Below are 24,966 nucleotides of genomic sequence, written 5' to 3'. Positions count from 1 at the left end.
CTTTTAGACCTAAAGGCAATGTAAGTGTGTAGGGTGACAGAAGCCATGCAAAACATGGAGAGGTGGTAGCCCAGGCTTTACTTGCCTTGCATAAAGGGATAGCCGTAAGGAGCGAGGTTTCACGTACTGCAGGGGACTAATGAGGATTCTGATTTCAGGGAACCTCACTGCGATCTGGAGACCATTGCAGTCACAGGTGTGGGCCCTCTGCACATGCTGCCCAGCACCTGTCTCCAGAAAGTGGAAGAACAACCAGAAGATGCGGACAACCAGCGTAATGTCACCCGGATGGGCAGTCAGCCTTCAGACCCCAGCACCACTGTGCATGTCCCAGTGACACTGACAGGCCCTCCCGGGGAGACCACTGTAGTTCCCAGTGAGTATCTTCCTGTACCAATGGCAGGCCCAGCTACCCTCATTCCTGCTGCTCTGTGTCAGTGGCTGGGGATCCAGCTTGCTGCTCTGAATTTTCTCCCCGATGGAGAGAAAGTTCTTTGCTATCAGTATCTGTCCTTTGCTATCTCTTGGCTTTCCGTTGCCCTGGAGGCAGATGGATGTTAAATACCTTTGTCCCTCCTCCTAAAAAAATGTTTTCATGTTGCTGGCTTATGCCAGGCTCAGTGTCAGAGTGCTGGGACACAGTGGAAGGTAGTGAGATTAGCCAGAAAGACCACAAAATCTTCTTTTGTTGCTTGACAAAAGGTGGTAAGGACCGGTGCTGGGGATGGGTAGTTGAGGACAAGGATCTCAGAGCTGTCATCTACCTACTCACATGCTCCTATAGCCTTGCCTTAAGCCCTGCCCCCTTGTCCAACTTGCTACCTTTCCTGGCTCATTCCTATGTGTGTGAAACCAGAAAGGAGTGTGCAGTAAGAGCACAGTGAACAGGCCATATGGTAAGAAGCTACTTGGAGGTGACAGATGTGGTCCTCACCAGGACAGACATTAGAGTGAAAGAAAACATTCCAGGGAGAGAGGCAGTGCCTGTGGAAGGCCAGGGAAGCACGGAGCTCTGAAGTAGACCACATGAGCTATATACTCCATGTACACCACATTTGTAGTCAGTCACACACACTTTGTCTGGAAAGACAGGGTGGTGGCTTTTAGCTCCTTAGCCATCAGTTTCTTTGCACTTCCTCTGAGGACGACTTGATTTTGGCCCATTCTGGTTTCACTTGCCATGTGCACAAGTGAGTCTGTCTTCCCAGACCCTCCTTTGTTTCTCTATAGATTAGCCGGAGACTGAGCCCAGGGACCCCACTGGGATTTTGTCCATAGTTGGCTCATCCATGCTGGCAGCCACAGACCTTTTATCAGAATGTCACATACTTGGAATATACAGCACATAGATTTTCAGGTTGGCTTAAGAAAGAAAGAAAAAGAAAGAAAGAAAGAAAGAAAGAAAGAAAGAAAGAAAGAAGGAAAAAGAAAGAAAGAAAGAGAAAATAACCTTTATCATTATATACTTAAGGAATTTTGTGGCTTGGCAGTTCGCAGTTATCCATGCACCTGTAGAAGGATATTTCAGTTACTTCCACTGTACTTATAAACAGACATACATGTTTGGGGTTCATGTTGATGTACTCCTATGAGTGCATACATAAGCGTGATTGTGAAGTTGTATGTGGTAAGATTATGTTTAGTTTTGTATGAACCTGCCAAACTATCTTCAATGTGGCTTGCTAGTTTACATTCCCACGGCTTCACATATTTCCTACATAACATAGTCTTATGTTACTAGTGGTTTGGGCTTTGGTTGTTCTAATGAAATGTATAGTAGAGTTTGTTTAACTTTGCAGCTTCCTAATGATGTATGATTTTGAGTGTTTTTTGTTATGTTTACTTGATATCTATGCATCTTCTTGGGGAGTTTTGTTTTGTTTTTTGTTTTTCGAGACAGGGTTTCTCCGTGGCTTTGGAGGCTGTCCTGGAACTAGGTTTTTTAGACCAGGCTGGTCTCAAACTCACAGAGATCCACCTGCCTCTGCCTCCCAAGTGCTGGGATTAAAGGTGTGCACCACCACTGCCTGGCCTTGAGGAGATTTTTATTCAGGTTTTTTGCCTATTTTTTTAATTGGTTTGTTTAATAATTATTAACTTTCAAGATACATACAAACACATGTATACTTACACATACAGATTTACTAATTTTTATTTAATATGTGGATGTTTTGCCTGCATGTATGCTTTTGTACCATGTGCATTCCTGGTGCCAGTGGAGTTGAAAGAGGGCTCCAGAAACCCTGTAACTGGAGCTACAGATGGTCATATGGTGCCATAGGGGTGCTGGCTGCTGAACCCAGACCCTCTGCAAGAGCAGGAAGTGCTCTTGACCACTAAACTCTCCCTCCAGCAGTACCTCTTTTTATGTTTTTCACAGAGGTCTTTTGTCAAATGTATTTTATAAGTATTTTCTCCAAGTCTCTGACTTGGGTTTTTAGTGTCATTCATATATATATATATATATAAATTTTCTTCCTGAGACAAGGTTTTCCTTTGTAGCTCAGACACTGACCTCTGTCTTTGGAGTGCCAAAATTACAAGTGTTCACTAATGACTTTGTTCTCTGTCCGGTGTTTATGATTATCCTTTTTGGGGTTAATCTGATACCTGTCACTACTTCTGCTAGAAGAAATAATCTAGGGTATTAATTTTTAACTTTTTTATATGTTTATTATTTATCCAATTTTTCTGAATCCTCAGATCAAGCGTTAGTTTTAATATCGATTCTACTTGTTTTGTTTTCCCTAGTACATTATCAAAATTTCTGTGAGTGAGTGTATCTCTCTTCCAAGTTTTAGATCTCTTAATCTGTCTGATAACATTGGTAGAAACATCCAGGTTATTGGGTACCCTTGTCTTGTTTTGTCTGTACTAAGGTAAAAATTCTGGTTTTAGACCTATGTGGAAACATATGTTTCTAGTATATATTAATTTCTATTTTTGTAATTTTTTTGCCTGTCCAAAGAGTTAAATTTGGTTAAGTCTTTTCAGCATTCATAGAGGTCATATTTTCTCTTACATGTAGAGATATATAGCAATGGATTTGAGATCTGGAACTGTTTATGCCATGTTGGAATATACCATAATTAGTCATTATTTATTAGAAGACTTAGTTCATTCTATTTTTCTGTTATAAAAATAGAATTTCTGTTATAAAAATAGAATGAACTAAGTGTGTTAATAAAAATAAAAAATGTGGTAGCCACTGATGGAGCCTAGGTCCTCTGAATGGAGACTTTTGTGTGGGTTTTCACAGGATGGACAGTGAATTCCTGAGAGGGAAACTTGGTGAACATGGTCTCTTTCCAGAGGTTGGGTAGGTCTTGGAGATGACATCAAAGGTGCCCTTGGAGAAGTCCCCAAAGTGACAGTGCAGCCCTAGCTCAGTGGTTCTCAACCAGTGGGTTGAGATATTGGATATTTATATTATGATTCATAACAGTAGCAAACTTAGAGTTATGAAGTAGCAATGAGGTAATTTTATGGTTGGGGGATCACCACAACATGAGGAGGAACTGCATTAAAGGGCTGTAGTGTTAGGAAGGCTTCGAACCACTGGCCTAGCTGGTGTGTAGCAATCGTCAATACCGGTCGGTGGCAGCAGCTTTCTGGACCGAGGAGCAGAGACGATGCCCTTGGGTCTAGATCCAGAGATGAGGCACACCAGCACAGACTCACAGTGGCCTGTCACCTTGCACAGGATGGCCAATCTTGTTTCCCCAGTAGCCTCTCCACATAGGGATAATGGAAAGCTTTGGCCAAGATGATGGCTGCTTGGATAACACTGGCTACTTTCTTAGGACATTTGCCACCAAGATCAACATGATCATTATAGTCCCCAGTAGTGATAAAAGCTTGTGAAGTGGGTGGTGGTACTTCACAGAACCAGATCACGCCAGCCAGTGTCTGTAGTGTTCTTCTAGGCAGGTGAGGCAGTGTGCAGGCGGGTTGTGTGTGTGTGTGTGTGTGTGTGTGTGTGTGTGTGTGTGTGTGTGTGTGTGTGTGGTGTGATGATGGGACGAACACATTCCAAAGTCCCTGAGGAACTCTTTTCCTCTCACCAAGAATGAAAGTCACCCAGGTGAAACCTATGGTAATTATGCAGATTAAGACAGCTGTATTTATTTTGAAATGGATTGCTGGATTCTACGAATCTTTTCCTAAGATTTTTGGCTTGGTTCTTTAAAGTGAGATGGATATTGTGGTTTCACTATTCTGTGTTTAAGCATCGTAAGGTTAGGATATTAATGCTATATAGTCACATCATACTCAACCTCAGTACTCCATTCCTGAAAATCAGATGTTCCAATTACAGCCATTTTTTTAAATTGTATTTTATCTTCCTGGTGTTAGGGAACAAACCTCTTTGACAAGTAAGGCAAGAGATCCATTGCCTTTCTCATGTAAAATAGTTTAAAAGAACATTGCCATGTTGCATGCTAACTCAACCCCACAGTTTCATAAAATATGATGAAAAAGCAGTTAAACACCGACAAATCACAAATTATTATGTTAGGGCATAAAATGTCTAACGTAATTTTTGCTGATCACTGGTTAAAATAGCTGTTAATACGGAATTGCTTTGGATACATACCTTCTTGAAATGTAAGGGCACTTTGCAAAAACATCTGTACATGATTCTGATAATCTGCCACTGGAATTTGGACTCCTGCCTGTGAGTTTTTCTGTGCATTACTCTGTTAAAAACCTTATATTATGTCTGGGTGGGCATACCCTTCTACATGAGCATCAGGCAGTAAAGGTAACAACTTTGTAGTGACATACTTTCCTGGAGTGCTGGACATTTTAAAAGAAGAGACTGTGGACTGAGGAATTTTCTAAGTGAGGAGCTGGCCTGTGGAATGTTATTAGTTCATAAAAAGAATTGGAGTGTTTTACTATTTGATGCTGTGACACAGTCTTTAAGTGTTTGGTAGAACTTTGTAAAGTTATCTTATGGACTTACATGGCAGCTCTTTCCTTACTGGTCTGTTTGTTTATTATCTCTTGAGATGGCTTGGTGAATTATATTTTCCTTTAAAAATTACCCATTTAGGGACTAGGAAGATGGGTAATTTGGTAGAGTTTGTCCCACAAGTATGAGGACCTTAGTTTAGATCCCAAGTATGTCCAGCAGTGAGCCTGTGAGCTCAGACTGGAGAATGATCCAGGCTTGTTGCTCTCAGGCTAGCTCACTAGTAAACTCCAGGTTCAGGAAGAGACTCTGTTTCTCCCAGATGAGGTGGAGAGAGATTAAGGAAGATATACCCAGAGTCCTCCACATGCACACCTTTGCACACGTGTACACACCAAACAATATATTTACTTCAGGCCTTTTAACTTACTTGCATAAGCTTATGAAAAGTATTGGCTTAAGTTCTTCTCTCTCTCTCTCTCTCTCTCTTTTTTCTTTTAGTTCGATTTTTCAAGACAGGGTTTCTCTGTGTAGTCAGACTGTCCTGGAACTCTCTTTGTAGATCAGGCTGTCCTTGAACTCCCTGAGATCTTCCTGCCTCTGTTTCCTGAGTGCTGGGATCAAAGGCATGCACTACTGTTGCCTGGCCTTAAGTTCTTTTTTCTTTAATTTTCTTCTTGTTCAATGTTTCTCCCCCTTGTCATTTTTAGAATTCTGAGTATTTCTGTGATTTCTCCTTTTTTTTTTTTAAATTAGATTCCTTGGTGGTTTATATACTTTGTAATCTTTAAAATGAAAATAAATATTTTAGTTCATTTGTTATTTCTACCATAATTTGTTATAAAATAATTATTTTCTGTTTTGTCTTTATTCTTTTCTTTCTTTGTTTTATTTTGTTGTTATTACTTTTCTAACTTCTTAAGTTACTTAGTTTTGACATATTTTGCCTCAAACATGTATTTGTAGATTCCTTCAAATTCTCTGCATAAAAACCACAAATAAATAATTTAATTTCTCACTTTTTATTTCTTCTTTTTCTCATGTCCTGATTGTGATATTCAATGCTGCAATTTTTCAAGCTCACAATTTTCCTACCTTAGACTTCCAGTACTGGGATTATAGACCTGGGCTTCCACAATCAATTTTAGTTTTCTTTTTCATAATGTTCTTGTCTGGTTTGGGTATCAAAGTAAAAATGGATCCATAAAATGTTTTGGATCTAATGGAAATATTCCCTCTACTAATTTCCGGGGTAAATTATGTTGAATTGGGTACTAATTGTCTTTAAAATTTTTGGTAAAAATTGCCAAACAAGTGTTTCCATCGAAGGACTTTTAAATTAGTACCTATAGGGTTATGTTATTGGTATCATTTTGGATGACTTTCTGCTTTTGAGAAAATTCACATATCATTGAAGTTGCCAATTTTACATGTGCATAGTAGGCCACAGTTAGTCCCTTGTTATCCTTGTGATGTCTTCAAGCTCCTACTTCATGCCTTTGACTGGCATGTATTGTCATCTCTTCTTTTGCTCAGTTTTGCTACATTTGTTAATTGTATTGATCTTTTGAAACAGTTGGATTGTTTTGTTGATTTTTTTCTGTTTTCATGAGTTTTATTTTAAAATTTATTTTTGTGTTTGCATGCTCACATGCGATAGAGGTCAGAGAACAACTCTGTGGAGTTGATTTCTTTTCTTTCTGCCTTTATGTAGCTCCTAGGAATTGAATTCAGATCTTTAGAATTGGGCTTCAACATCTTGTTGGCCCAATTTTCATGTTTTTAATTTAATTTGATTTCTACTTCCCATTGCTTTGTGTTTGTTTTGTTCTTCTTTTACAGTTTTCTTGTGGAAGGAGTATATATTGATTTGATTTTCCTGCTTTTCCTTTAAGGAATTTATTTTAGATTCATTTGTGTTCATGAATGCTTTTGCCTATGTGTTCATATGCACACTGTGTGCATGCCTGGTACTCTCGGGTCAGGGATCAGAAGAGAGTATCAGATCCCCTGAAACTGAAGTTATAAGTGATTGATTGTAAGCTACCATGTGGGTGCTGGGAACAGATCCTGGGTCTTCTGCATGGGCAATAGGGGCTCTTAATCCCTGAGCCATCTGTCCATCCACCTGCTTTCTAATTCAAACATTTAGTGCTAGAAGTTTCTCTCTTTGCACTGCCTCTGTTTCTCCCATAGGTTCTCATGGGATACATTTAGTTTTTATTTAGTTTTACTTGAATTTTTTTTTTTTTTGACTCATGGGTTGTTGAGATGATATGGGGACAGTTTCCAGTGTTTGCACATTTTTCTCTGTCTTTCTGTTGTCATCTCCTACTTTTATTACTTTGTGGTCAGTAACCACATTCTGTATTATTAGTTTTCTTTTAAGCTTTTTAGGTTTTGTTCCATGGCCCAGGATATAGGTCATGATAGATGTTTATGAGAGTAGGGAAAGAACATGTGTCCTGCTGTTGCTGGGTGGAATGTTGTGTAAGGGCCAGTTCCATCCTGTTGGTTAGCCTTTCTGTGTGGGTGTTATTTTATGTCTAGATTCACCAGTTGTTGAGAAAAAGATGCTAAAGTCTCTAAATATAACTTTGGATCTAACCTACCTTTCCTTTCAGACTATAAGTTGTTACTTTCACCTTTGTGAGCTACTATTAGATATGAACACATTTATGGTTTGTCCTTTTGGTGCAACAGCTTTTTTTTTTTTTTTTAATCATTGTGACCTGGTAATTTTCCTTGATTTGAAGTAGATCTTACCTTGTAATAACATCTTTACTGTTAGTATTTGCAATTAATTTACAATTAATACTTGCATAGTTGACCTTTTTACCTTTCATTTTCAGGCTAGTTATATTTGAAGTGAATTTTCTATAGATAGCATATGGTTGGGTCATGGTTTAATCCACTTCAAATTTTTTTATTTGGCATTATAACATCTATATTTAATGTAATTGTTGGTAAAAGTAGAGCTTAAGTTTATTATCCTAATTTTTGTTTTCTGTTTGTTCTCTGTTTTTTATTTCTCTAGTTTGTTTTTCCTGCCTTTCTTGGATGTTACTTGAATGTATTTAAAAGTCAGTTTGGTTTATCTCTAGTACTTTCAAATGTCTATTGTATATCATAGTTGCTTTAGTTATTTTATTTTATAACTTACCCCAGTTTACTCATTCTGCCAGTTTACAGTATAAAATTCCTTTATATATACCTCTCTCATTTATAATATAGTATTCTTAAATTTTTCCTCTACATAAGTTTAGAATCTCAGCCGGATGCATTTGATTTTTTTCAGCTGTCAAACATAACTTAGAAAACTGAAGAGAAGGAAACTGTTATATTTAATCATTTTTCTCTTATTCTTTCTTCCTTCCTGATATTCTATATTCTTTCATAAATTGTTTCTGTGTGGAAGACTTTCTTTAGCTATTCTTTTGGAATAGATCTGCAGGTGACAGATTCTCTTAATTTTCTTCATCCAAGAATGTCTTGATGTTCCCTTCATTCCTGAAGGATATTTTCACTGGGTCTAGAATTCTGGGTTGACAGTTCTTTTTTTTTCAGCACTTGAAAAAAACGTGTGCCTCTTCTGAATCCATGGTTTCTGATGAGAAATCTACTGTCACTCCAATTGTTTTCTTCCTATAGGTAAGATGTTGTTTCTCTCTCGATGCTTTCAAGGTTTTTTTTTTAATTTTTTTTATTTTATTTTTTTTGTCTTTATATTTCAGAAGTTTGAGTACAATGTATTTTGATGTGGACTTCTTCAAATTTATCCTGTTTGGGGTTTGCTCAGCTTCTTGAATCTGTAGGTTAATGTCTTTTGCAAAATTTGGAACTAGTTCATCTTTTATGTCTTTTGAGTACTCCTGTAGTCCTGCTTTTTTTCCTTTTTTCATTCTTAGACTCTGGTAGTATGAATGCTTAATCTTTTGTTGTAATCCCAAAGGCTCTTGGACTCTATTGGTTATTTTTTCAGTATATTTTCTCTCTGTTGATCAGATTGGGTGATTTCTATTTTCCTGTCTACTAGTTCCTGGATTCTTTCCTCTGTGTCCTCCATTCTGCAGTTGAGCCTGCCCGTCTGTCAAGTTTTGAATTTTAGTTACTACGTTTTCAATTCTAAAGTCCTTGCTTGGTTCTTCAGGTCTTCTATTTCATTGCTGAGATTTTCTACTTTTTGTTTGCTTCAAGTTTTTTTTTTTTGTTGTTGTTGTTGTTTTGTTTTGTTTTTAACTGTCTGTTAAGAATTTCTGGGATGTCATTGTCAGATAGGCCTAACATCCATTTTCTTGGTGCCTATTGGTTGCTTTTTCTTGTTCAGGTTGATTTCCTGGTTCTTGATGTGACAAGTAATTTTTTTTTTTTATTGAAACCTAGCTACTTTGGAATCATACCCTGAGCCTGTGAGTCTTGTTAAAACCTTCTGCTTTGATATACTCAAGGAGGAAAATAGAGCTCTGTCTTGTTAGCCCCAGCTGAGGTGGGGAAATAGATTCTGGCTTGGCTGCTATGGGCATCAGTGGATGAAAGCCTTCATTTTGCTGGCCTAAGGTGGGTGTACCAGCTCCCCAGCAGGTCTCTACTGTGCCCATGTGACCACCATAAACAACAGGGTGGACCTGATTACCACTGACTGGTAGTGTATTTCCTGGTTTTCCACTACCACTCATGTTAGTGAGATGGGGAAGGGATGCTTCATTAACTGTTGGTGAAACTTGATGTCTAGTCTCTGTGTGAGCCTCACTGTCATTACATGGTTTTAGGGTCTGGTTACTTTAGGGTGGGGATGGAAGCCCCTGCTTCTACTCAGCTGTCTCTCATCCTACACCATCTGGGTCTTTGGGTTGCCTCCAGGCAGTGAAGGTAGAGGTCTAGGCTCCTTCGTCAGCCTGTGCTTGTTTGAGCAGAAATAGGAATACCGTTCTGTTTTGGTTTTGTTCTGTTGAATTTGGCTGTAGTGTAGCCATTGCTACTTGTAAGTTATCTGGATTGCTAGACTTATGTTTCCTAATCCTTTCACTGGGGCTTTTTGAAGTCTGCCTGTTGGTGTTTATGAGTTCTAAGCCAAGCCTAGATATATGAGGCATAAAAGAAAAGGAAGTGTTCTTGCGCTGCTCCTTGGTTCCAAGGTTCCGTAGCCGACTTGTCGTTTTCTTCCTACCTTTCAAAACCTCTCTACATTTATCTTGTTGTGGTGCCCAAGGATCATGTATATCCAGGTGTGCTTCCCTGGATGGAGGGGGAGGCTACTTTTAACTCCATCTTTCCAGAAGGTCAGATCTTGAGATAATTTCTATATGTGACATGAGGTAAAGATGAAGGACCTCGCCAGGCCCCTGGACCTTACTGGATCTCCAATCACTTCATTACCGTTTCTCTAGAAAGGACTATCACCTTTCTGTTAAATTACTTTGGCACTTCTGTTGAAAATCAATTGGTAGATGATACTGAATTTCAGGAAAACTTTCTGGAATTACATTTTCATTATATAATTAATAATAATAAAGCTACATTTTTATTATTTATGATTATTTCTATCACATTGTTTTATTGTTGTGTGTTAGACATTCTAGTTATCCTGGGTTGGATCTATTTTGCCTGCCTCCTGTATAACTTTCTAATCCTTTTTAAAACTCATCCCTTATTTAATATTTTTTTCTTGATGTATTTCCCTCCAGCTATGTCCCTTGCAGTACTTTCAGCTATCTGTTCTTCCTTGTAATTTCTGAAGTGATTTACATTTATTGTTTAGTGTGATTATTTTTTTCTCACTTTCTTTACTTAATTTGGTGAGTTGTCATCTTACGTCTCTCAGGTCTCCACTGATCTTCCCTGTGATTGTTAGGTCTGTGCTACTCTTTCTTATTGACAACTGGCTTATATAATTGGGTTCATTATTTCATGTTTGAGAGTCGTTTTAATTTTCTCTATCTTTATAGGTGTGTGTGTGTGTGTGTGTGTGTGTGTGTGTGTGTGTGTGTGTTATACTTGCATTAAATAGTTTCCATTTTCTTATTATAGAATCTGTGCATATTGGATACTGTTTCAGATAAGGATAAAATAAAGGGTTTTTGCTATTGCTGTTATGTTTGCCTTGTTTTGTTCTTTCTGAGCAGTTGCATTTGATTCTGTGGAGCACAGGTTAGCAGTTTGGGATAGTATATTTGCTTTCTAATTCAACAGTGTCCTTTTCTAATAGTGCAGTGGAATCTTTGTCAGGATTTGGGGTAGGGCTCTTCATTAGTCTAGCACTCTAATATCCCCAATACCTCTGTTGCACCCTTGATCTCAGCCCCTGAAACCTCACCAGCATACAGTGGCTCGCTCCCTCTTTGTAGTGAACCTTGTTTTAGTAGTCCAGGTGGGTTCCTTCAGGGCCAGGGACTTATCAGATCCCTTACTTTTAAGTTCCCAGGTGCAATGTGGCCTCAGCCCTATTCTTAGTATTTATGTGTTAAGGATGGGACCTCTCTTTTAGGACAGGCATCAACTGATGTCAATTTCATGTCCCCAGGACTCTGATACACTCGCCTCCTCCCTGGTCTCTTCCTTATTCTTCAGATCCCAGTTTATCTCACCATTTCCTCTTAGAATCTAGACTACATTGTTGCCTAAATGGTGCTAGTCTGCAGCACCCATCCCCCTGCCTTATTTTTTTCCTAGTGGTGAGCTCACTTCTGAGAGCCTTTATGGGCATCCCTAACCCCCTCAGCAGACTCCCAGGTGCCCCAATTCCAAGAAAATGACAGACACCAAGGAAGTTCACAGGCGGAGGTTGCCACATTAGAGGATTGCTGGTGGCAACACATCTCCTATCCTTTCAGTGGGGATGAAGTCCCCGAGGCGGCCCCCCCCCCCCGCCTCCTCTGACACTTGCAGGAAGGAACCCTGACTCTGCCTCAGAGCCTCACAATGCTGCTGTCTTTCTGTCTGTGTGCTCATGGCGTTAATAATGTTTAAAAATGAAACTCTTACCTAAATGACAATCTGCCTCAGTTATCCCCTTGAGCTCCAAACCAAGACTGATCACTTCTGTATCGAGTTCATAGTTTTTTTGGTTTTTCTTTTTAATCTCCTATATGTGATAGATGTCGAGTGGGAAAGACTGTGTTCTCTTTCCTTATTGACCTTAGGACTTGTGGAGAATACAGGGAGAAACACACCTATGTGAGGAGGTCTCCTGTTCTGTCCAGCCATATTTTATACTTTATATTTTAAACAACTATTCTACCACTGACCTGCATCTCCAGAATCCTTTTTACCTTTTGTTTTGAGATAAGGTCCAAGGTCTTACTAAGCAGACTGGGCTGATATAGAATTTACTCTAGTGCAGGCCAATCTTGAACTCAGCGTTTTCTTTTACCAATCTCCTGATATCTGTGACTTTAGGCCTGGGTCACCAGGAGCCCTGTCTATGTTTCTGATGTCCCTCCCTCCCCCCTTTCCTGAGCCCTTTCTCTAAAAGATGCTCCATTGAAATCGCTATCCTTGGCAACCCTCACCATGATCTTCTCTGTGTCTTTGTTCTGTGCTTGTCAATTACTGCTCTTACCAGTTCCTTTTTTCTGCATTCTTTTTCTTATCTGCATTGTAATATCCTTTCTCCCCTGTTTCCCTTTGATGCTCTCAGCTCATGACATTTTGGCTTTTCTACTTTGTGCAATTTCAAGCTTTAGATTTCACTCTTTTGATTATATATAAAGTTTTGAAGCTTGCTTTTGTTTTAAGTCTGTCTTTCAAGTTTCACTGTTTTTTTTTTTTTTTTTTTTTTTTTTTTTTTTTTTTTTTTTTTTTTTTCTGATTCACCAGTGCGCTTTGAATTTCCAAATAGTGGAGGTTTCTCTCAGGGGTACCCAACCTGTGGCAGTGGCTCAAGATAGTAATGAACATGGTCCAACTAAAAATTGTAAACTTTACTTAGAACAATATGAGGCTTTTGTGGGGAGGGAGACCCAGTTGCACAGTTCTCAGTTGTGAACTTTGTAAATGGGTGTGTTGCAATATCAAAGGATTGGCGACCCTGAATGGCTCTACCTGGTGTTTTTCACCTTTTGTTTGTTGATTTAATTTTTCCTTCTTAGCTTTCATTATTAAATTTTAGATCTATATTTTACATCATTTTTTTGGGGGGGTCTTCCCTCTTCTCTTCTGCTTGAAGGACACATTTCCTAACTTTTTTTAAAATGAAGTTTGACAGTGGTAAATTCTCCAGATAACCTGTATTCTGGCATTGTTGTGAAAAGTGGTTTTCCTTTGTATGGAATTCTAGCTACTGGTTATTTTCTCTCCTATTGGGACTATTATTCCATTGTCCTCTGCCTCCTGTTCTGTTCAGAAGCCAGTTGTTAATTCAAATTATTGTTCCTTTGTATAGCTCTGTCATCTATCCATGGTTGCTAAAATAAAACCCTTTTTATTTTGCAAAATTGGAATGTATGAAAAGTAGAGACAGGCATAATGAACCCCCATGTTCTGTTCCTCGCCCTTAGCATTGCTCTCATGTGCCAGTCTCTTTCCAGTTGCTTCTTTTTCTTCTGTATCGTGTTCAGAATAATCATGCCAGTAGGCATCTCAATTAGGGGTTTAAAATAATCATAGTAGCTTCATTGTACTGAATGCTGATAGTAATTCCTTTATGTTATTATTTAAACATTCCAAGTTCAAGGCATACAGTTGTCTCAGAAATAACTTTTTGTGGTTGTTTTGTTTGAATCATTATCCAGACAAGCTTCATTCATTTGACTTTTTTTTAAAAGTCTGTCTAAACGTCTACTCTGTTAATCATCTCTCTTGTTTTTCCTTATTTATCTGCTGGGTAGAACTTCCCATATGCTGGAGCTCATTGATTGCATCCGGTGTCATGTGGTACCTTTCTCTACTTGTACTGCACTCTGCTAACTGTTAGGGGTGTAGACAAGGCTTCTGACCCACGATTCCTTTGAAATTGTGTTGTTGATGGCTGTGTTGTGTTTTAGGACGTTTCATAGCCTCCTTGGCCTCTACACAGTAGATGCCATTGCCATTTTTCGAGAATCAAAAGATGTCTTTAGACATTGGATAACTCTGCATCTAGAACCCTGGTGGTAAGAGGAGCTCTGCTGATGACAACTTGGTCCTGGGCAACAGCCATACTTGTGGTCTCCATGGGTGGTGTCAGAATGGAACAGTGAGTTAAGATGAAGCCCTTCCTTTTAATTCCCCATCAGCCTTTCCTCCAATAGCTCCAATGACAAGGATGAGTGTTACCTGATGTGTGATTTCAGTGAGGGTCATAGATTTCCATACTTTTTCTGTATTTGTTCTTGTGACCTCTGAGAGGAAGACCATTGCTCATGAAGTATTTGGTTATCTCAAAATACATTTGTGTTTGTGTTAAGAAAGGACATGCTTATTTTTGTCTACTTATTTATGAATTTTCAAAGTGACAAATCAGTATCTTAGCAACTAACCAAATATAATAAATGAGAAATATATAATTATTTTGAAATCTTAGATTTTCATGTGTTTGATTTTTTTTTAAATTACTGTTACTTTTCATGCTTCAGGTTTTCCCATTTTGGCCCTTTAAGTTGTGTTTTTGTCCTTCTCACATACTATGGACTATTTTTTCAGATTCATTGTTCTCCTGTGTAGCATATTCCAAGGACTATTTTGTATGTCTCTCCCCAAACCATGTATTGGACGCTGCCATCATGGCCATATTTCCCTTCCCTTCTTTCGGGGAAACCCTGGCCTTCAGTGGCAGTCCTTTAAGTTCCTTAAGGCTCTCAGAACTGTGAGACTGTGTGGGAGTCACCTCCCTAGGGTAGCCTTGTGCTGGTGAAGGAAGGTCTTGCATCTGAGAACCCAACCCTGTGACTATGGGTCCGGATGACCTTGAGGGTTACTTGAGAGCCCAGAATGCACCCCCCCCCCTGCCGACAGGGTTTCTCTATGGCTTTGGAGGCTGTCCTGGAACTAGCTCTTGTAGACCAGGCTGGTCTTGAACTCACAGAGATCTGCCTGCCTCTTCCTCCCGAGTGCTGGGATTAAAGGCATGTGCCACCACTACCTGGCTGAGCCCAGAATGCTTTTACCGGACTATTCTGAAATTGCATCCTGTTTGGTCCTTCCATCTCTGTCCATTTTCATTTCCTTCTGGTTGTTTCTCTGGACCCTGATGCAGATGCCACAGTGATAAACTGTGACCCGTGGTCAGTCTCAGCCCAGCTCCTGTTGTGGCGTTTGGGATGGAATGTAGGGCCTCACGCGTGTTAGATAAACTCTCTGCCTCTGAGTTGCACCCCAAACCTGCTGCTGGGTTCTTTCATAACTTTTAGACTTTAGTGTTTGTGTTGTTGGTGGTGTTTTTTGCTTTTGTTTTGTATTGTGTTTTGAGAAACATACCACACTTGTAGTATTTATGTCTGAATTCTTTGGTTTTTGCATTCTCATTTCTTTTATCCTGAAAAATTTGTCTTTTACTTTGTTTATTCTTTTTTCCAGAAAACTCATCCATCCTCTCTCTCTCTCTCTCTCTCTCTCTCTCTCTCTCTCTCTCTGTTGTGTGTGTTGTGTGTGTGTGTGTGCGTGTGTGTGTAGGTGGGTGTAGGTGGGTGTAGGTATTTGAGGGCCTTGGAGACCAGAAGATGATGTTGTATACTTCTGGACTAGAGCTACAGGCAGTTGTGAGTCACCTGATGTGGGTGCTGGAAGCCAAACCTCGGTCCTCTTTCTTAACTGCTGACTCATTCTCCAGGCTCAAAGATAGTGCTACTCAACCAAGGAATGATGAGAGTAGAGAAATAGTCTTAGTCTTCTCCAGGGAAGAGCATACCAACTGCCAATACCAAATGGTCAGCCCTGAAAACATACATCCAAATAACATTATACAGACTGAGCAGGTTAAGAATATAGTTGTATATGTGTGTACATATATGCTGTAATAATAATTAATGAAAAAGGAGGTCATACATTTGAAAGAGAGCAATGAGAGGTATCATGGGAGGGTTTAGAGGGGAAAAAGAAGAAAAAGAAATGATGTAATTATATTACAGTCTCCAAAATAAAAGAAAAAGTAAAAATTCTATTTGCCAATTATTTGTTCCTTTATAAAAATGCAGGCAGTTTTAATTTGATGACCATGTTAAGCCACAGAATTGCAAATAAATACTCTACTTATTCTTCATAGAAGTGTTTCATTAGACACAGTTGCACAATTTGTGAACAGGTGTTCACACATGCATGTGCTTTGGAGATATAATCTCACCATGCTGGTCTCTAATTCTCCCTGCAGTGCACCTGTGGTACAGCTAAGATTTAAGGAGCTTGTCCAATACATATAACCCTACTTAAGCCCGAGTGTTGTGTTTATAGACATATTCCACCATGCCCGGCCAATGTCTGTCTCACTTTTGATTGATGGGATCTTTCTTTTGGGGGGCGTGTTGTGAGACAGGGTTTCTCTGTGTAACAGCCCTAGCTGTCCTGGAAGTTGCTCTGTAGACCAGGCTGGCCTCAAACTCCTCACAGAGGTCCACCTGCCTCTGCCTCCTGAGTGCTAGGATTAAAGGTGCATCCACCACTGCCCAGTGATTGATGGGATCTTTGAAGTCTATTACTTAATTACCAAATGTGAAATTTTTATTTTAATCTGTTTTCAATTGCTACTATGATTTCTAATTTAATTGTGCTGTGATTAGGATATTTTCCTGTATGATAATTTCCCTTGAGGTTTGTTGATAATTTATTCTCCAAAAGCTTAGCTTATGGTTGGTTATATCTATTAAGCTATTTTTGTTGTAAGTACTTTAACATCAAGCAGTGGCATATATCCTGTTTTACTCAACTTCTTTGTCATTGTTAGTCAGTGTTTTAGTCCTTTTTCAGAATCCCCTAAAATAGAACTGCCTTGTTTATCTATAGAGACAATATTTATATTTTCTAGTTTATTGGCATATTACTTTTTTGCTGTAACATGATTTATGTGTTCCTGGAAATTCAACAGGCCTCTCGGGAAGGACATGAATGAGGCAAGAATGGTCTCTGTAAAGTACAGCAGATTCCTTCTTCATGGCATTTACCCCAGAGTGGAGACCGGTTAGTCCTTTGCAGTCTGAAACCCTGTGGCTGTGTCTCCTGTGGGCTGCAGGACTGGGAGGGACTTGCTGCCCAGGGAGCCTGGTCTTTTCTGTACCCAGGGACATCAGTCTGTGCCAGCAGAGATGCCTATGGCTTTACTCTCTCCTTAGAGCTCTTCCCTCAGGACTCAGACCCGCTGTCTACAGACTCCAGTCTTTCCATCCTTGTCTCTATGAAACAGGCGGTTTCTGCTTGAATATCGTTGCTGAGTCTGACAAACAGGGAATGCTCTCAGAGAATACACGGGTGAACATGTGGGGCTCTTACTTCTTCCTCCCAGAGAAATTTGCTCTCATTCATTCTAGTACCCATCTTAGTTTCTTCAGACCGGCTGCACCTGTGTTTCTTCAACTGTCACAGGGACATGGGGGTGGCTGTGAACCAGTGCCAGAGTTTTATTGCTTGAAATTTTCAAAAAGATTCACTTCCTATTTCTCACATTTTATATTTGTCATCTGAAAACAATTCTAAATCTGAAGCCATTGGTGGTTCCAACTGATTGCCTGTCATTTCTACCCTTTTGATTGTGGTGGCCTTGCTTCAATGTGTGTTCTTTAGCATTTTCTTTTTTATTAAAATGTGATCACTGTTCACCTTCCCTTTCTCACCTGGTTGTGTGAGGTCGTTACTTCCTACAAAGGACTCACTGGCTGCTCACTTTTGTTCTTTCTAAGGACAGTACCTAGCCAGTGCCATGCCAGATGTACAGGAAAATGGGCTTAAACTATTTTAAAACTCTCTTAGTCTTAGAGATTCTGTAGTCCAAATGTGGTAAGTTTTTGTCAGGAGGACTTCCATGTCCTCTCCTCAGCAGCCCAGTCTTGCTCAGGGTAGCCCCTTCTGGAATGTGGTTTGATGATGGAGGCCATTTCTGCCCTGTCTTACAGTGAGTGCCAAGCGTGGGGATCCCATTTCGGTACCAGTGGTCATTTTCCCACACAGCCATACCTTGGGTCAGTCCAGATTTTGGGAAAACAAAAACAAAAACAAAACCCACATCAGTGGTGGCTAGCACACAGCCCTTGAGTCTGGCTATCTTCCTGCCCCACCCATCCTGCAGCTGGCTATTCTGCTTGAGGGTCCTCTGTTTCAGTATACTAACTTGTTATTAAGAAGATAACCTGCTTTCGAGAGTGAATTTACGTAGCCTGTGCTAGCTTTCATCCTGACCCTTTCTCATGTTTCGCTTCCTCCAAACCCTGTCATGGACCCCACCTTGCTCTCTTTCATGGCCTCTTTTCAGTTTTTCACTAATTGCTATTACATGCGTATATGTATATGTATATGTATATGTATATGTATATGTATATGTATATGTATATGTATATAATTTCCCCATGATTTTGCTATGGCAAATTTATCCAGGCTCTTGTGTCTTTATTTTATTTCTTTTTAATTATTTAGTTCTTCGACTCCTGCTTGGTTCCTTTCCTCATTTACTTCTTGGCTTTGTTGTATTTACTGGGGAGGAGTTAAAAAGGCACAACATTAAAACGATACATCTTTCTTTAAAAGTAGTATGTGCTTACCATGGAAGCATTTTCTAGATGTTAAACGTGAAAAAACAGTTGTTGCCAGAAAGCTACTCATGATCAGTCTTCTTGTTCTGTGTCCCCATGTGCAGTGCCTCTGCTGTGACAGGGCTCCTTTGGGACAGAAAGATGGTCTCATGTCTCTCCCCTGATACCTTACTATATCATATACCTCTTGTGTCCTTTAAACTTCCATGTTTTCAGTATCCTTCATGTGAGTATTTTTGTACATTTCTTGTGGTTACATGTTTTATAATTTTTCACTATTAGAGAACTTAAAAGGCTCTTTCTACCCACAGAGATAATGTCATACAGATTAGTAGAATGTTGGGGGGTTAGTAAGTATTACCAACTGTTTTCTCAGAAGACTATGTAACTTACTTACATCTTCAGCAGGAAAATTTGATGGTGTTCATATCAAAGCATTTGCTTTAAAGTACTTGCAGGTGGGTGACTCTGGAACCAAACTCTGTTGTTTTGCTCCGGCTGCTCTCTACTGTGTGTGACTGGTCAGTGATCAGGGAGAAGCTGCATTCTTTGGGCTCCACAGTGGGCTTTGGCATGCATGAGCCCTTCCATTTTTGTTGCTCCTTAATACCTTCTTCAGTTTTATGGATAGTCTTTAAAAGGGGTAAAAAGAATTTGGCAGTGAGAGGTGGCTCAAGTCACTACACATCTCCTTGGATGTCTCTGAGGTCTTAGCAACCCTGTTATCCACAGAGTTGAGGCAATGCCTTACTATAGCTAAAAATAAAGAATTGAGAGAATTATATAGCTTACCTGAAAAGGATGCCACTCCTGACTGAAATAACCTAGGGAGCCGAGTTTATGGTACAAGGATGGTGGGCGCTGAGAGAGCAGAAAAGGGGACAGTGAAGAGGCAGCAATGAGAGGAGTCAGAGAAGAGCCCAGAGAGCTGGGTCTACAAGTGGGGTGCTAGCTCTCTATTCTCCAGAGCCCTGCAAGAGAAACCCCAGGCCAAAGCAAGCTAGACTGGATGACGAGGTTCAGGGAGTACCTTCATGTTTGTGGGTTCCTGGAAGTCCCTTGCTTTACCCTGTTTCTCTGCCTGGAGATCTACCAGACAGAGGGAAAGGCTCACTAGACTCTGGGAGCATTGGTGTCCATATCAAGGGAGTGGTACCAGCTTGGTGTTTCTCACATCACAGTGTAGGAGGTGAGTAGGGCCTACTCAGATGTGTAGGGTCATCCTGTATCTCCAGGTCTGTCCCTGAATCTGTTCTGCTCAGTAAAGCCAAGTGTCCTTTCTTGGCTGGGCGTATGATAGCCTTCCTCACTTGTCTATGTATGGCCTGGAGCTGGGAGAGACCCATGTGTTATGGTTTTATGTGTGTACATCCCCTAATTTTGAGGCCCTGTGTCCTTATAGGTGGTAATGTGGACCTGGAAGGCCAAGCAGAGGGCAAGAAGGAGGCAGAGGCTGACGATGTGCTGAGAAGAGGCCCCCGGCCCATCGTTCCATACAGCTCCATGTTCTGTCTCAGCCCCACCAACCTGTGAGTCTCCTCAGTGCTTGAGGCCTGGGTTTGTCCTGCCTGTGTCTTTGCCATGAGTATGTGTGAGCACATTAGCCAGCTTATATGCGTTATGCACCTTGTAGAGACTTATTCTATCCATTTATTGAACATCTTTGTCTTAGCAGGCCTGTGAGACACATATGCCACCTCATTTTATAGATGAAGACACAGAAGCACACAGTTTTGTGCCTTGTATAGAGACACAGCCACATAGTCTTGGGGGCGGGGGCTGGGTCCGATGCCAGTGCCTTTCAGAGCCTGTGCAGCAGCCTTCTTTTCCACTGCTGTGTTCACTGCCTCACAAGGGCCCTGCTTGTACTCATGCACGTAGCTCACTCCGTTCACCTCCCCTCTCTTGCCATTGTGTGTTCCTTCCCATGCTGGTCACGATTTATCATCCACTCCTCATTTCTTTGTCAATCCAAACAACATCCACATGCAAACGGCATTGTACCTGCTGATGAGGAAGACAGGCAAGACTTGTTTTTATTCAAAGCATGTGGTCAGTGGGAAGGACAAACAAGTAAGATGATGCAGGGATATTTAGTGTACTGGACAGTGATGAAGACTAGAAAGAAACAGTGGGGGTAGAGATGTAGGCTTCTGTTACCATTAAAATCAGCGGAAAGATCAGGTCAGGGCCTCAGCGGGAAGAACGGATCAAACACTTGAGCAAGGGGAGGAAGAACACTCTGGGTAGAAGGGAGAGGTTAGAACCCTACAAAAGCTGATTGGCCGGAGTGGGGTGGGTGGTGAAGAGGTCAGAAGGTGGCAGCTTGGGAAGAGCGACCGTTACTCTTCAGCTGCCCCCCTGCCCTCCGCTTTCCGCCATCTCACCAACGCTCTCTTTCTTTTCCCAGCCTTTGGGTTTTCACTCAGCACCTATTTACTGGATGCTTACTCCGCTAGGCTCTGGGTTGGAATGACAGTATATTGGTGAGGCAGAGAGATTAAGATGGGGAGGTTCTGGAGCAGGCAGAAGGCTGGTGGCGCTGTCCTGAAGGGAGTGATGTCTCAGTGGAAGGCGAAGGATGCGTTAGGATGAAGTGGAGAGGACATTTATGATGGTCCAGAAGTAGAAGGCAGCCAGCTGGACCGATGTAAAGAGAAGCTCCCTTTGGCTGCCTGTGGAGGACTAGCCACAGTGAGGTCCCATCTTCCGCAGTTCAGTGCTGCCCACTGGTGGAAGAATATGGAAGGGAGGCTGATTAGGAGTCAGACAAGGAAGAGATGAGGTGTGACTTTGGTAGTGAGGTAGAGGCTCGGAAGTGAAGTGTTGGGGGAAATTTTCAGATGCAGAATATGCTGATCAATTAGAAATAGATGGAAGGGAGGTATCAGGGATATATGAGCTCCCATTTGCTGACAAAAGGCCGGGTCATCAGTGAGATCAGAAGTATTTGGGGGAGTCTGGCTGGGCTTTGGGGGTCTCGTTAGTGCTAGATCACACAGAAGTAGGACATCTGGGGCATCTCATGGCCAGGTGAGCTGGCAGCACAGATGAACAGAGGAAAGTAGCTGTGAGCTGGATGACGGAGTTAGAAGAGGAGAGGGCATCCTGAGGGATAAGGGGCTTGCAGGCTGCCCGGAGCATGGGAAGAGTAGCTTTGTAGGATAGGCAAAGGGCTGCAGAGGAAGAGGAGAGAAGTAGGTGGACGGTGGCTGAGAAATTGCAAGCTTTTGACAGTAGACATTCCTGGGGATGTGGAGTTGAGGGAGGGACCTGGAGGGGCTGGTGGTAGGGGTAGACTTGTGGATCCTGTTGAGGTGCTGGCCATAGTAGGAGAGATGTCTGTTCCACATGCTGGGTCCATGGTTGCTCTTTCTTGTCTGCCACATGCATTCAGCCTTCCCAACCTGGCCAGGTGGCTGTTTCAGTACTTGGCGACCGAGAGGCTCTGGTTTGGTTATCACTGCACTGCTCAATGGGGATTGCTTCCTGGAGTGGAACTTCATGTAACCAGGACCTGGGTTTTCTCATTTGATATACAGTGATGTTGAAAACCAAACAAAGGTCCTGGCCAGCTGATGTGGGAAGCAAGTACATGGTGGTGGCTTGCACTCATCACAGGCCTAGACACTCTAGAGCAACAGTGGCCTGCTTTCTGCCAGGCTGGTGTACTGAAATACTTTCTTCACTGACCACCTCCTCTAACCCACCCTCCTGCTTTACATGGTCTGTGAAGAGCTGGGTGGTTCCTATCTGCTCTGGGGCTACCCACAGTACACAGCTGAGTGGAGGCAGTTATGCTCCCACACAATGCTAGTCACCAGCATAAGGTCTGGCCTTGAACTGTAGTTCACTGATCCCTGACCTGAAATGCCTTCTCAGGAAACTCAGTGACAGTCACCTGGCTGTGGACTCTTCACCACAGAAATAAGGTGTGGGCAAAGCTCCATTCTGATGCTGCTGTGCTTTCCTGTAGCAGCCAATGAGCCCTTCTTGTGAGAGAGGTTGACATACTCAGCTGCTGACCTGTGGTGACCTTGTCCTCACAGGCTCCGTCGCTTCTGTCATTACATTGTGACCATGCGGTACTTTGAGATGGTGATTCTTGTGGTCATTGCCCTGAGCAGCATTGCCCTGGCTGCTGAGGATCCTGTGCGAACTGATTCATCCCGGAACAATGTGAGTGTCATAACTACTGGGACACTGCTAGGCTGCCCTGGTGCCACCAGATATTCCCAGGGTCCGCAGGGATGGGGTGGTGCTGATGCCCTATTTTCCCTCAGACATCCTTCTTCCCTCCAGGGGTGTTCAAACCAAAGATCTGGGAAAGCCTGTCTCCTTTAACCCTGCTAACATGCCAGAGTTAGCAGGGCAACTCCCGAAAGGGTCCTTCCCAGAGGGATGTCCTGACACTGAAGCTAGGATCCTGCCAATGATGTATCCCTGCCTCTAGATTCAGGGCAGCCTAAAGTAATCCTATTTTTGGTTCTAGGCTTTAAAGTACATGGATTACATCTTTACAGGCGTCTTCACCTTTGAAATGGTCATAAAGGTGAGATATGGCGACTCCTGCAGTTTCTATGAGGCATGTAATGTGTGCAAGCAGGCGTGTGTTCAGTCGGCAAATGTGTGCATGAGTATTTTGATGGCTAAAAGCCTTACCAGCCACAAAGGGTCTCAGTGTCATGCTGTCCCATGGAATGCTGCTAGGGAACTTGGTACCAGTGTTCTTGGCTTCTGAGAATGGGGACTTCGGGCTTTATTTATAAAGTGTGTGTGTGTGTGCGCATGTGTGTGCGTGTGTGTGCGCCTGTGTGTACTCAGCTTCCTCTCCAGGGTTGCCTCATAGCCACAAAGAAGGAGCCATATGACAAGGCACAGAAGAAAGTAGATCTTAGAAAGAGATGTTTGGAACACTTTTGGATGCTGAAGAGAGTTTCTATAGGAGCTAGAGATTTCCTGATAGCCTGAGAGTCTGCCATTGTTAGTATTATAGGCATCTTTACTGACCTGTCCTTGGGGTTCTGACAGGATACTAGGAGCACCACCTGTGTGTATTCACTGTGTTCCCTTTTAAAAGGGCCCTGCCCGCCTCCCATCATCCTCTCTCTCTTTCTTACTTTCCCTCCCTCCCTCTGTCTATTCCTCTCTCTCTCTGCCCCTCTTTCCTCACTCCTGATGCTCTTATCTCTAGAAGCCAGTCCCCCCTTTCCCCTTTTATGATCCCTTTCTCTAATGAACAACCCCTCTGCTTGAACCCTGTTACATGGCATCTTTCTCTCTTGGGCTGCTTTTCTTAAATTACAACAGCCATGTTATGGCAACTTCTACTTTCTTTACAAGGTGCCCTTTGTCTGTGCCTGGCATACACAGAAGTGCATTCAGTGCAGCGAGCTACACACACGTGCCCCTGCATCAGTGAACGCACCTGGGCAGCTGCCTGCCTGTAGTCAGTTCAGAGAGACTGCACACTTGAAAAATGGTCCCTAAGTGTATTACTTCTGCTCACAGTCTCTGAGGAAGGCACCAGCTCACTTTGCAGATGCAGATGTTGAAGATAAAAGATGGTGGTATTTGTCAAAAGTCACTGTAGCAGAAATGGCAGAGTTAGGACATGAAGCTCAGATCAGCTTGTTCTTTTCTCCTGAGCTTAGCTTTCAGGTCTGGGCCATGTGAGTTCTTGAAGGGAGCATGTCTGTTGCTAGAGAGGTAGGGGATGGTGAGACAGAGCTCTTACCACAGTGGAGCTTCAGGAAAGATTGGAATCTAGACAGGACTCAAGACAGTTATGGCCTCTGTAGGGACATTGAGGTCAAGACCCTATTGAAGCCATTTAAGAGTGTGACCCAGGGACTGGAGAGATGGCTCAACAGTTAAGAGCACTGACTGCCCTTCCAGAGGACCCAGGTTCAATTCCTACCACCTGCATGGCAGCTCACAACTATGACTCCAAGATCTGACACCCTAACACAGACATACATGCAGGCAAAACATCAAGGCACATATAAAACTAAATTATAGAAAAAAAGAAGAGTGTGACCTGTGTTGCTTCCTCTCTCTGAGAGGGTATGTAGTGTGTGTCTGAACTACTCCCCTCTCTGAGAGTGTGTCGAGTGTATCTGAACTGCACTGAGGTCACAGTGTACACCACATGTAGTGTGATCTGAGCAATGGGCCTATACTCAGAACTATGTCCCTCCGTGGCTGGGGCCTGCCTCTGCCTCTCTTTTCCTTATGTACTGTACTCTAATGTCAGCTTTTTCCCTTAAGATGATAGACTTGGGACTGCTGCTGCACCCTGGAGCCTACTTCCGAGACTTGTGGAATATTCTGGACTTCATTGTTGTCAGTGGAGCCCTGGTGGCATTTGCTTTCTCGTAAGTAAATCTTGCATTTACTCTG

At 41.9% G+C, this 24,966-nt stretch overlaps 1 protein-coding gene across 1 annotated transcript in view; it reads left to right on the top strand.

Moving 5' to 3' along the window:
• The window catches only part of Cacna1b (calcium voltage-gated channel subunit alpha1 B), a 158,166-nt gene that overhangs the window by 86,545 nt on the left and 46,655 nt on the right, over positions 1-24,966 (top strand). Inside the window, exons 19-23 of the mRNA XM_035447078.1 lie at positions 159-376; positions 19,967-20,093; positions 22,614-22,743; positions 23,057-23,116; positions 24,835-24,941. Of these exons, the coding sequence (XP_035302969.1) occupies positions 159-376; positions 19,967-20,093; positions 22,614-22,743; positions 23,057-23,116; positions 24,835-24,941 (642 nt within the window). The remainder of the gene's footprint in view (positions 1-158; positions 377-19,966; positions 20,094-22,613; positions 22,744-23,056; positions 23,117-24,834; positions 24,942-24,966) is intronic.

This window comes from Cricetulus griseus, chromosome 6 (assembly GCF_003668045.3).
Source record: "Cricetulus griseus strain 17A/GY chromosome 6, alternate assembly CriGri-PICRH-1.0, whole genome shotgun sequence".
Taxonomy (NCBI): Eukaryota; Metazoa; Chordata; class Mammalia; order Rodentia; family Cricetidae; genus Cricetulus; species Cricetulus griseus.
The sequence above is the reverse complement of the archived record's forward strand: the minus strand, read 5'-3'. Positions and strand labels throughout refer to the sequence as shown.